General features: G+C 45.8%; 1 protein-coding gene across 3 annotated transcripts; it reads right to left on the reverse strand.

Annotated features, from left to right (window-relative positions):
- Positions 1-321: 321 nt before the first annotated feature.
- Positions 322-12,026, reverse strand: HAUS4 (HAUS augmin like complex subunit 4). Of its 3 annotated transcripts, none has more exons than XM_039469369.2 (10): positions 11,817-12,026; positions 9,704-9,780; positions 7,762-7,904; positions 7,544-7,675; positions 6,762-6,896; positions 5,501-5,597; positions 2,241-2,386; positions 1,974-2,104; positions 1,569-1,637; positions 322-796 (listed from the first exon to the last, which is right to left on the reverse strand). In XM_039469369.2, exons 2-10 carry the CDS (start codon positions 9,756-9,758, stop codon positions 613-615), a joined length of 1,092 nt encoding a protein of 363 aa, XP_039325303.1. In that variant the 5' UTR covers positions 9,759-9,780; positions 11,817-12,026; the 3' UTR covers positions 322-612. The 3 variants fall into 3 exon arrangements, with proteins under 3 accessions (XP_039325303.1, XP_010333360.1, XP_003924377.1); XM_010335058.3 differs by having other exon boundaries at positions 11,809-12,026; XM_003924328.4 differs by lacking the exon at positions 11,817-12,026 and adding an exon at positions 11,627-11,783.
- Between the last annotated feature and the right edge of the window lie 1,274 nt (positions 12,027-13,300).

The raw sequence follows: 13,300 nt of genomic DNA on the forward strand, positions 1-13,300 counted from the left end.
TCCCAGCCTCAGTTGCTTTACTGTAACTCCCACACTGATAACCATAGTGAGAAAATAGCTCCCTACCTGCCTGAGCATCTAGCATTCCTCTGGAGATTATAGTTCTCCAAGAGCATGCCCAAAGTTAATCCACTCTGCTCTCCCAAAATGAAGCCTCTAAAGACTTGATGTAGGCAGACGGGCAATTCTACCTCTTACTCTTTGCATAAGCATCATGTATCTGTCTGTATTTGGATCCACTCAGTTCCCCCTTCCTTACCCACTTAGCCTTCAATGTTCTTTTACCATCTTTGCCCAAGGAAAATGACTAAACTCCTAAGATATAATGTCATAACTTTATTCATTAGATAATCAAATACAATACAGGGCTGACACTGACAAAAAGCTATGAATAAAAATTATATAAATCTACTTGCCAGATTTTCCAGAAGAGGCCCAGTCATTATAAACAAGAAACAGGGAAGGTGCCTAACTGACTAGTGTGTCAAGTAAGCACAAGCATTCCCACATTCCCTTGTAGTGAAGGCAGCCCCAGGTGAAGGTGGTCCTACTAGCAGGAAGATTAGGAGGCAGCAGTTGTGCAGAAGCCACACTTCCTGGCCCTTTCAGAGCTCAACGGTAGGCCTTGTTGAACTCCTGGAGGGCCCACCGCTTGTTCTCAGTTGCCTGTTTGAGTACGGTGTACTCTTTCACCAGCCTGTCAAACTCCTCCCCAAGGACCTCATAGGAGTTCAGGACCTGTCTTGATTTCTCCATGTCCTCCTCCCGTAGGTGGATGGCTCCCTCTAAACGGTCCCTAAGAGCCCGGGCAGAGAAGGCACAATATAAGGATGCTGCTCCTCAGAAAGTAGTAGGCAAAAACGGAAACTTTTTTTTTTGAGACAGAGTATCTGTTGCCCAAGCTGGAGTGCAGTAGTGCAAACTTGGCTCACTGCAGCCTCCACCTCCTGGGTTCAAGTGATTCTCCTGCCTCAATCTCCCAAGTATTTGAGATTACAGGCGTGCGCCACCATGCTCAGCTAATTTTTGTATTTTTTTTTCAAGTTCGTTTTTTTTTTTTGGCAGGGGGACGGAGTCTTGCTCTGTCACCCGGCGAGAGTGCAGTGGCACAATCTTGGCTCACTGCAACCTCTGCCTCCCGGGTTCAAGCGATTCCCCTGCCTCAGCCTCCCGAGTAGCTGGGACTGCAGGCGCCTGCCACCATACCCAACAAATTTTTTGTATTTTAGTAGAGACGGAGTTTCACCATGTTGGCCAAGATGGTCTCGATTTCCTGACCTTGTAATCTGCCCACTTCAGCCTCCCAAAGTGCTGGGATTACAGGCATGAGCCACCATGCCCGGCCTAATTTTTGTATTTTTTAGTAGAGACAGGGTTTCACCATATTAGCCAGGCTGGTCTCGAACTCTGACCTCAAGCAATTCGCCCACCTCAGCCTCCCAAAGTGTTGGGATTACAGGCATGAGCCACCGTGCCCAGCCAAAAATGGGAACATTTTAAAATTAATGAGTTTAGAGAATATGAGAATCACCTGTGAACAGCCGTACCAGACTCTGGGGCGTTCTCACCTAATCAGACGATGAACTTCCACTTTTTCACCACTGTAAGTGTCAGATAAAATCTTCAGTTCCTCCATCCTGACAGAGGAAAGGAAAATGTCAAGTGGAGCAGGGTTGGTAATGGACACAGTGCCTGCTGATGGTCAAGGTGTGGCCTAAGCACTGATAGGATAAACAAGGTCACTCTGACTTCCTGAGCAGTTGATCTCACAATAAAGTGCTATTTCAGAAGGGTGTAAAAGAACAGACTCAAGAATGTTGAAAGCTTCTGGGTAACCCAAAAGCTAATACTGCTATGTGACATTTACTGGATACCCACAAGGTGCTAGGATAAGGGAGAGGAAAGAAATTTAAGGTGAGATAGAGGGCTGGTATGTGAGACAATCTCTTAGATCCACAGGTATCACAGCTCACCTCAGCTTAAGGATCATAGCACTGCACTTGACTTCCAGGTACTGGGCATTGATGCGGTCTAGCTCGGATTGAGTCTTCAGCCGGTGTTCCTGAAGAAGCCTCTGCAGCAAAGTGAGGCAGCGGAGAAGCACCTGAGCCCAAGATGGAGGAGGAAGAGGGCATAAATAAAGACAGCAGAAAGGAGGGTAGATCAGGAAGCTTTGGCTTCCCCAAAAGTACTCCTGAGGTCAGGATAAAGGAAAGGGGCTGTCCCATGCCCTGATAAACCTGGGAGTAGGTGGCATTCTTCTTCTCCAGTAGCACCATCTGCTCCTTCTGCTGGCTCTTGACGTCCTGGCACTGCTGCTGCTCACCCACCAGGACCTCTGCGAGTTTCCAAACCTTTGCTGCCTTCACAGTTTCACTATCAGCATCTAAGGAAAGGGGCAGAGGACTGAGAAAAACCCTAATTGCTACAGCCCCTCTAAAGCCACTTTTCAGTGCCCCCATCTTATATCTAGCCCCACAAATTCTGCCGTATGACACGTTTTCTTCTAATAACCTATTAAAGGCCGGGCATGGTGGCTCACGCCTGTAATTCAAGCACTTTGGTGGCCAAGGCGGGCGATCACCTGAGGTCGGGAGTTCAAGACCAGCCTGACCAACATGGTGAAACCTCATCTATAAAAAATAATAATAATAATAATAATAATAACCTATTAAAAATGGTCCCATTCTGGGCTGGGCGTGGTGGCTCATGCCTGCAATCCTAGTACTTTGGGAGTACTAGGATACTAGTACTAGATACTAGCCCAGGAGTTCAAGACCAGCTTGGGCAACACAGTGAGACCTCGTCCCTGCAAAAAAATTCTAAAATATTAGTCAGGCCTACTATGTGCCTATAGTCCCAGCTACTTGGGAGACTGAGGGGAGAGGAGCACTTGAGCCCAGAAGGTCAAGGCTACAGTGAGCTGTGATTGTGCCACTGCCCTCCAGCCTGGGTGACAGAGTTTGTTTTTGTTTTGTTTTCTTTAAAAAAGGGTCTGGTTCTCGTAATTATTAAATAAATTATCTTCACTCTTACCTTTGATTACAAATTTGGACCTTAATTCTTTTTTCTTTCTTTCTTTTTTTTTTTTTTTTTGAGGCAGAGTCTTGCTCTGTCGCTCAAGCTGGAGTGCAGTGGTGCAATCTCGGCTCACTGCAGCCTCCACCTCTGAGGTTCAAGCAATTCTCCTGCCTCAACCTCCTGAGTAGCTGGGATTACAGGCACGTGCCACCATGCCCAGCTAATATTTGTATTTTTAGCAGAGACAGGGTTTCACCATGTTGGTCAGGCTGGTCTCAAGCTCCTGACCTCAAGTGATCGGCCTGCCTCGGCCTCCCAAAGTGCTGTGATTACAGGCATGAGCCACCACACCCAGCCACCTTAATTCTTAAGTCATAGAAATGGTTTAGGGGGGCCGGGCGCGGTGGCTCAAGCCTGTAATCCCAGCACTTTGGGAGGCCGAGGCGGGTGGATCACGAGGTCGAGAGATCGAGACCATCCTGGTCAACACGGTGAAACCCCGTCTCTACTAAAAATACAAAACACTAGCTGGGCGTGGTGGCGCATGCCTGTAATCCCAGCTACTCAGGAGGCTGAGGCAGGAGAATTGCCTGAGCCCAGGAGGCGGAGGTTGCGGTGAGCCGAGATCGCGCCATTGCACTCCAGCCTGGGTAACAAGAGCGAAACTCCGTCTCAAAAACAAAAACAAACAAACAAAAAAAAAAAAAAAAAAAGAAATGGTTTAGGGAGGCCAGGCAAGGGGGCTCATACCTGTAATCCCAGCACTTTGGGAGGCTTAGGCAGGCAGATCACCTGAGGTCAGGAGTTCAAGACCAGCCTGGACAACATGGTGAAACCCTGTCTCTACTAAAAATACAAAAAAATTAGCTAGTTGTGGTGGCAGACGCCTGTAATCCCAGCTATTCAGGAGGCTGAGGCAGGAGAATTGCTTGAACACAGCAGGCGGAGGTTGCAGTGAGCTGAGATCACACCATCGCACTCTAGCCTGGGCAATAAGAGCAAAACTCTGTCTCAAAAAAAGAAAAAAAGAAATGGTTTAGGGAGGAAAGTTCAGACTCATAAGTGTTTAGCTTTCTTGCTTTTGTAAAAATGATACATATTCAGGGTGGTCAGACTCAAATAAGAAAATCATTACATAGAAGTAAAAGCTGAAATATTAATACTACATCTAGAAACATATTATAAACAGCTTGACATAAATGGCATTATACCCTCCATGTTTATACAGAGAACATACGGTGTTTTATGAGTCTGAACTTTCCTCCCTAAACCATTCTTATCCTCCTGAGAGAACTCATTATTCCCTGCAGCAGAACACTCCCACTTGATATCTTGCTAAATAAAGAGTCCTTACAAAAGTCCTTGTTTTGGCCGGGCGCGATGGCTCACACCTGTAATCTCAGCACTTTAGAAGGCAGAGATGGGTGGATCACCTGAGGTCTGGAGTTCAAGACCAGTGTGACCAACATGGCGAAACCCTAGCTCTACTAAAAATACAAAATTAGCCATGCAGGATGGCTCATGCCTACAATCCAATCCTAGCTACTTGGGAGGCTGAGGCAGGAGAATTGCTTGAACCAAGGAGGCAGAGGTTGCAGTAACCCGAGACTGCACCACTGCACATTACACTCCAGCCTGGGCAACAAGAGAAAAACTCTGTCTCGAAAAAAAAAGTCCTTGTTTTTATTCCACCAGCAAGGAAACAAATAAGCATCTCTGATGGTTCTAAACCTCTGTCCCAAATCTAAAATCAAAACATATTATCTTTTATTTATTTTTTTTACAATTTTTTTTTTTCTTTTTCTCTGAGACGGAGTTTCGCTCTTGTTACCCAGGCTGGAGTGCAATGGCGCGATCTCGGCTCACCGCAACCTCCGTCTCCTGGGTTCAGGCAATTCTCCCGCCTCAGCCTCCTGAGTAGCTGGGATTACAGGCACGCGCCACCATGCCCAGCTAATTTTTTGTATTTTTAGTAGAGACGGGGTTTCACCATGTTGACCAGGATGGTCTCGATCTCTCGACCTTGTGATTCACCCGCCTCGGCCTCCCAAAGTGCTGGGATTACAAGCTTGAGCCACCGCGCCCAGCCACAATTTTTTTTTTAAGAGACAGGGTCCCACTATGTTGCCCAGGCTGGAATGCACTGACTATTCACAGGTGCAATCCCACTACTGATCAGCATGGGAGTTTTGACCTGCTCTGTTTTGACCTGGGCAGGTTCACCCTTCCTTAGGCAACTTGATGGTCCCCTGCTCCCAGGAGGTCACCATATTGATGCCTAACTTAGTGCGGACACCCAATTGGCATAGCACACTACAGCCCAGAACACCTGGGCTCAAGTGATCCTCCCACCTCAGCCTCCCGAGTAGCTGGGACTATAGGCATGCACCACTGCGCCCGGCAAAACTTATTATTCTCAAAAGAGCAGACCAGAAATTCTGAAGGCCAGCTGTAAGCAAAACAGAGAGCTGGCACTCACCTGAATTGGGATCATAGTAGCAGAGCAGAGTGAAACATTTCTTTTTGAGCTGCTCCTCTACTTCTTTCTGTAGCCGAGCCCTCATCCACACAAAATCCTACAGTCATAAAAGCAGAAATGCAAATAGACTGCAAGAACTAGGAAATTCCAGCCAATGGATACATGATGATAACCTCAAAAATAGAGAAAGAAAATGCATGAAGAGACATCAGAGAGACTCATCTTTCACCTATCAAATTAGTGAAGAATAAAATGACTATCAAGACCTCATGTTGGTGGGAAGATGGGGGATCCAGGAGCCCTGAAAATAACTTTCTGCATAGCAGTTTGGCATTAGGTACCAATATTCTATGAGTATGCACTGACTCAGGAATCCCACTTTTAGCACCAACACTACAGAAATAATCATACAAAGGTAAAGACACATATGAACCAGCATGTTCATCTCCATGTGGTTTCTAACAGCAAAAATGTGAAAACAACCTTAATATCCATTAATATAATGGTAAGCAAATTATGCGACATCCATACAGTAGAATCCTAGGAGTGATTTAAACTGATGACATACCAACACTGAGCACTATGTGCCTAGACATTCTGCTAAGAGTGCTATAGAAGGTATCATCTTATTTATATTTATGTATTGACTTGAAAAGAAATCCAAAATATATTAATATATTACATGAAAATAGACAATACTGTTGTCTTTTTTTTTTTTTTTTTTTTTTGAGATAGGGTCTCACTCCGTGCCCATGTACCCAGGCTGGAGTATAGTGGCATGATCACAGCTCACTACGGCCTTGACCTACCACCCTCAAGTGATCCTCCTGCCTCAGCCTCCTGAGTAGCTGGGACTACAGATGTGCACCACCACACCTGGCTAACTTTTTTTGTTGTTGTTAGAGATGACGTCTCACTGTTGCCCAGGCTGGTCTTAAACTTCTGGACTCAAGTGATCCTCCCACCTCAGCCTCCCAAAGTGCTAGGATTACAGGTAGAAGTCACTACATTCGGCCTTAAACTCTCTATATAAGCATGGAGGGTATAATATCATTTATGTCAAGCTGTTTACAATGATATTGTGCTTCTAGATATAGTATTTCAGCTTTTACTTGCTCCTGTGTAATGTTTTTATTATAAGTCTGACCACCCTGAATGTGTATCATTTTTACAAAAACAAGAAAGCTTAACAGAAACAATTTTAAAGATATGGGAGAAATGAAACCATTTCATTTATTTGGTTCCAACATCTCCCTCCAACCTCTGAGAGTGGCATGAGTTCCAGAAGGTCTGCTTTCTCCAGCCCTAGCAGTGGTGGTATCTCCCTCTCCTGGCTAGGACCTAAGAGTCGAGTCAGTTCAGTTACAAGTAGCCGTTGTTCAAGGGTCTCATGAAACTGAGAGAGAGAGAGAATTAAAAAAAAAAAAAAAAAAGGTGACTATAAAACTTCTCCCACTCCACCTCTTCCATCCTCATGAACCAGTTTTTCACATATTTTCAAAGTCCTCAAATGTCATCTCCCCTCAGATAACTCAGCTGCGAGTGACTTCTCCTGTCAATGTTTCTATTTCAAACTCTGACAACACATCCACTCCTTCCCCATAACTACAGTCCATTTCTCTTTTGACAACCCATTTCTCAAAGCTCTTACTTCCCCTAGATCACATCATCAAACAAAGCCACGGTTGGCCTGGTCATTCCTGCAGCTAGTAACCAACCCCCACCTCATCTCTTTTGCCTCCCTTTTTTTTGAGATGAAGTCTCACTCTGTCACATAGGCTAGAGTTCTGTGGCACAATCTTGGCTCACTGCAACCTCCGCTTCCTGGGTTCAAGCGATTCTCCTGCCTCAGCCTCCCGAGTAGCTGGGATTACAGGCATATGCCACTGCACCTGGCTAATTTTTGTATTTTTAGTAGAGATGGGGTTTCACCATGTTGGCCCGGCCGGTCTCAAACTCCTGACCTCAAGTGTTCAGCCTGTCTTGGGCTCCCAAAGTGCTGAGATTACAGGCATGAGCCATCGTGCCCACCCTTTGCCTCACCTTTCTGTCTTCAGAAGTTAAATTTGTATCTTGCATCTTCACATAGTAATCCACAAGCAACTCTTGAATGACTCTATGTAAAATTTCAGACCTCAACCATGTTGTCTTATGCAGTCGAACTTCCTTCCATGCCTAGAAATCCGAAAAATCTCAGGTAGGAATCTCTCTCTCTCAGGACTTTCCCTTCCTCTTATCATCTCTTCTCCCAAAGCCCTTACCTGAGCCTGCTCCTTTGCTAGGGTGAGGCTTAAGCCACTCTCATCCACATGCTGTGAGAGACTCAGGAGAAGCTTGCTGAAGTATGGGTTCTGTAACAGGTCCTCTTTACTCAGGTTACAAGGAGGAAGTTGTTTGCTGCACACTTAACGTCATGTCCCCACAGGTACAAAAAAGCAAAAAAAGGTGCGGACTCTTACTTAACATAATTGAGCATAACTTAATACTTCTAAAAAATCCCTAGGATTCTCATAGGAAAGACTACTAAATCTAGGGAGTTTTTTTTTTAATCCACAAATAAACTAGGGGTGATACTCAAGGTAACAAGTATTTATATTATATACAAGGATGTTAAGAGGGATTAACTAATAAACTAAGATCTTAGGAAATGAAAATGCAGTTGGTACATATTAGACAAATAGGATAAAAATTAAGAGACCATTAGTAGGAATCACAATACAAAAAATGCCTCATTCACCCAGAATTAATAGAGTTCTTGAAGAAGGGGGAAAAAAAACCATGTAAAGTTCCAACTTTGGATATGATGTCTAGTAGCGTAAACAAGACTAACAGAATACACTTAGAGTAAGATAAACATTCAACTAACCAAATTTTTTTTTTTCTTTTTGAGATAGGGTCTCACTCTGTCACCTAGGCTGGAGTGCTGTGGCACAATCACAGCTCATTGCAGCCTTAACCTCCCTGGATCAAGTAATCCTTCCACCTCCTGAGTAGCTAGGACCACAAGGCATGCCTCCATGACTGGCTAATTTTGTTTTTTTTTGGTAGAGACAGGGTCTCACTACATTGCCCAGGCTGGTCTTGAACTCTTGGGCTCAAGTGAACCTCCCATCTTGGCCTCTCAAAGTGCTAGGATTACAGGTGTGAGCTACCACAGCTGGCCCAAATTCTTATAATTCTAAGTAGAGTTGAGTAACCCATGTAGATCCAAAACAGCATAAGCATGAGAAAAAGTGTAAGAAATTGAGATTCTCAGCCAGGTACAGTGGCTCACAACTGTAATCCCAGCACTTTGAGAGGCTGAGGCAGGCGGATCACCTGAGGTCAGCAGTTCGAGACCAGCCTGACCAACATGGAGAAACCCTGTCTCTACTAAAAATATAAAATTAGCCAGGCATGGTGGCACATGCCTGTAATCCCAGCTACTCGGGAGGCTGAAGTAGGAGAATTGCATGAACCAGGGAGGCAGAGGCTGCAGTGAGCTGAGATCACGCCATTGCACTGGGCAACAAGAGCGAAACTCCATCTCAAAAACAAACAAACAAAGAAATTGCGATCCTCTGGTTATTCCATATGCTCAAGGAGCTTTCTTTCCATTTCTTGTTCCATATGCTCTCTGTTGGGATCTTTTGCCTCTACTTACCAAAACACTCCAATTTTCATTCTTCAGAACATCATACCCAAAGTCTTTTTGGGAAATAAGAAATCTCTCCTTTTTCCTAAAGTACTGAATCATCCAATATGGAAATAGTCAAGATACAGAAAAATGCAAGCTCTTAAAAGATTCAAGATATAGAAAGGATTTGAGATATGGAAAGAACTCAAGATATAGAAAGATCTGAAATTTTGGAGACTGAGATATGAGAATATTTAAGATACAGGTGGGAAGGAAGCCTTCAAGGAATTTTCTGGCTACCCTTATCTTTATAATATGCTTGCTAACATCAGCATGGAAGCACCTTGAGTTTTTAGTCTACTGCACTAACAGATATTGAATCAACATTAACAGGAATTAGTGCAGTTGTTTTCCAATAAGAGAGTGTTCAAGAATCTCCATGTATTCTAGTTTCCTTAGAAACATGGGCTTCTGTAAGGAAAACCATATTGGGGAAACTTATAAATCCTTTTTACTAAAAAACGCAAGAACCTGGATAAGACCTCTCTGGATAAATCAACAAACCTTTTGCAAATGGCTACTCTTACCTTGTTGAAGTATTTCCATCCCTTCTCCGGGTGAGCAGAAATCCCCGGATGCCATTTGATTTTCTTGGGATTCTAATCTGTGAAACCAAGTGAAAGAAAACAAAAAGATGAATAAACAGATGGCTGCTCCAAGGAAACTACCTTAGGTTCAAATTCTGTGGTCCGTAAGCTGGGAAGGAACCTCAAGGATGACTTTTACAGAGGGCTTTTATCACATATCCTGGCACCCAAGCTCTTACATAAGTTTTATGGGGCCGGGCGCGGTGGCTCAAGCCTGTAATCCCAGCACTTTGGGAGGCCGAGGCGGGTGGATCACGAGGTCAAGAGATCGAGACCATCCTGGTCAACATGGTGAAACCCCGTCTCTACTAAAAATACAAAAAATTAGCTGGGCATGGTGGCGCGTGCCTGTAATCCCAGCTACTCAGGAGGCTGAGGCAGGAGAATTGCCTGAACCCAGGAGGCGGAGGTTGCAGTGAGCCGAGATCGCGCCATTGCACTCCAGCCTGGGTAACAAGAGCAAAACTCCGTCTCAAAAAAAAAAAAAAAAAGTTTTATGGACAGACTTACACGTGCCAAAACATGTCACATTCTAAGAACATACGTGTTTCCACTTGCTCTGAGCTGTTCAAAAGGAGCCTCCTAAAAAGAGAGCTTTCCAATTCGCTAAAGTCTAAACAAGAAGATTCTCCACCACTACCACCATTATGTCAAAGTTAAAACTGAGCTGCAGCTTTCCAGTTATGACTGAGGAAAGGGGAAAAATATCAGTCTACTTTTTCCCCGAAATAACTCAGCTATCAAATTCCCTAATTGTTTTTGTGTGTGTGCTTCTTTAACTTTCATCTAAGATCTGTTGGTAGTTTTTTTTAATCATTAACTCTAGAATCATCCTTCAGGAATGACAAATCATTCCACACTTGAACAACAACTGGTTTTCACGTAACAGCCTAAGTAAAGAGCACCTAGACGAAAGAGCGTGACAAGATTGACAGTGAGGTTAGTGGCAAAAGAGTAATGCAAAGGCATAATGTGGCTGGAGAGCGGATGTGAGCTGCAGGTGTTTTGCCAGAACATGGAGTGCGCTGAAACGAACGACACAAACACAGAAGGGCGGTAAAGATGGGCACAGTTTGGCCTCAGGAGACAACATTTTTCCTTTGACATTATTTTTCACGTTTTTGTAAGGTATCGAACTCCAAAGGGCAGCTGAGCCTCCCAAAGCCTAAGAGACATTGAAGGTTATTATGATTTAGAGCTTCATGTTTATAGAACATTTGGTTTACTCGCTGTTTTATGAGTAACATCAAAGTAACTACTCATTTGTTTTCTAACATGGTCTAGAGAGGGACGCAGCCGAGGAGGCAGAGTGCTGGGACTTAATTTGCAGCTTGGCCGTTGCTTCTGTGAACTTAAGGAAAATGCTTTTTTCTGTGCCAAACTTTTTCCACCTGCAAAACTGAGATAACGATTCCTGCCTTGTATGAGACATTAAGAATTAATAACACAATCGACTTGTCAACAAAAGCCACTACTTAGTTAAGCTCAGCGTTTTAACAATTCTGTTTATCGTTGATCTATGACTGCAAATAAAAAGTTTTGCAGGCAAATTTCGCTCTCGGAAATGAAGACCAACCCCAAATTTCAAAGAGCCAGCTGTTCCTTCCTCCCTCCCTAGGGGACGTGTCCTCTTGCGTTTTTTAGGGTGCCTTTCTTTACCCTGCTTAAAGGTTACAGGGCGTGAACAGCAATCAGGCTCGATTCTCCACCCTCTGCACTCAGACGTGTTAAAACGCTGTTACAGGGACCCAAGCATTTAAATGTTCTGACTCAGGCGTCTTTTAAATTCTCAGAGCTGTCTTTACACGCTGCGCTGAACGTTAAATTGATTTTACAGGTATTTTCACAAGATACGACCCTTACAGGGCCCGAGATGAATCAAAATGCAGAACGGGCTCTCCGGCGCCTACTTTCCTTCTGTCTGGTTGGCCAAGGATTCCCAAGGGCGACGACGGCCTCCGCGGCCGAAGACCGGGGACTGGCCGGATTGACCCTCCCCAGCTCCTCTTCCCCGCAGCGCCGCCCGCCGACCCTCTAAAGCAAACCTGCACACCCTGGGCAGCTGAAGCTCTCAAGGCGCTGCCGAGAGCCTCGGCTGGGGCGGGCTGGCCAGCAGCGTCTACACCCGGGACACCGCCCGAGCCGGAGCTCCAGAAACTCTCATTTGGGGGTGCAGGGGAGAGGTGCAGCGGCTCGGGGAAGCGAGGCCCGGAAAGACCGCGCTGGAAGGCCCGGGAAGTGGAAGCCGCCGAAAGTGCACCAGAGGCTGCGTCGGAAGGAGGTGGAGGCGGGGCCACAGGCGAAGCGGGAACGGCAGGCCCCGCCCCTCGCCGGGTGCGCGCCCTGGGTTCCCAACGGTTGTGGAACCCGGGCTGGAAAAAAGGACGGTCTCAGAAAGGTTTTGAGACGGAGTTCTCTCTTGTCGCCCATCTGGAGTGCAATGGCACGATCTCGGGTCACTGTAACCTCCGCCTCCCGGGTTCTAAGCGATTCTCTTGCCTCAGCCTCCGGAGTAGCTGCGATTACAGGCACCTGCCACCACGCCGGGCTAATTTTTATATTTTTAGTAGATACGGGGTTTCAATTTCACCATGTTGGCCAGGCTAGTCTCGAACTGCTGACCGCAGGTGATCTACCCGCCTTGGCCCCCTAAAGTGCTGGGATTGCAGATGTGAGCCACCGTGCCCGTCCTCAGAAAGGCTTTTTTGCCCCTTCTCCTTAATACTTCCCCAGTGAAGGGCAGATGCTGAGAAAATGGTAGTAACTGCTAACATTTATTGAGGGCGTACGATGAGTCAGGCACTACGCCAAGTATTTTGCTTGCCTTGCCTCGTTTAGTTCTTAAAGGGTTCTGCAAGAGTTATTATCATACCCATTTTACAGAGGGGGAGAACTGAGGCACAAAATGTTAAGTTCTAGGTCGCCGTTCTCGGGGTCTAAACCTGTCCTAATGGCTCTCGGAACCGTCCCAGAACTCCCACCCACGCCGCGCCCTGCGAGGCTCCTCGCCTGGGCCTGGCTCTGAGCCGCAGCCTGCCCAGCCATGCCAGGCACTGTACACAGCCCCCGGGGTCGGCTTCCTCTCGAATTCCCACCCCAGGTTCCTCTGCCCTTCCTATTAGCACTCATTCTTCATTCACTTGTTTGTTTTTGGTTTTCTTTGGTTTTTTTTGAGACGGAGTTTCGCTCTTGTTGCTCAGGCTGGAGTGCGATGGCACGATCTCGGCTCACTGCAACCTCCGCCTCCCAAGCGGTTCTCCTGCCCCAGCCTCTCTAGTAACCGGCATTACAGGCACTACTCCCAGCTACTCATGAGGCTGAGGCAGGAGAATCACTTGAACTTGGGAGGCAGAAGTTTCACTGAATCAAGATGGTACAAAAAAAAAATAAATAAGTAAATAAAAATTTAAAATGAAGAAAATATTTAAGCTGGGCACGGTGGCTCACGCCTGCCTGTAATCCCAGCACTTTGAGAGACCCAGGCAGGAGGATCATGTGAGCCCAGGAGTTCAAGACCAGCCTGGGCCACATGGCCAG

Source organism: Saimiri boliviensis, chromosome 2, assembly GCF_048565385.1.
Source record: "Saimiri boliviensis isolate mSaiBol1 chromosome 2, mSaiBol1.pri, whole genome shotgun sequence".
Lineage (NCBI taxonomy): Eukaryota > Metazoa > Chordata > Mammalia > Primates > Cebidae > Saimiri > Saimiri boliviensis.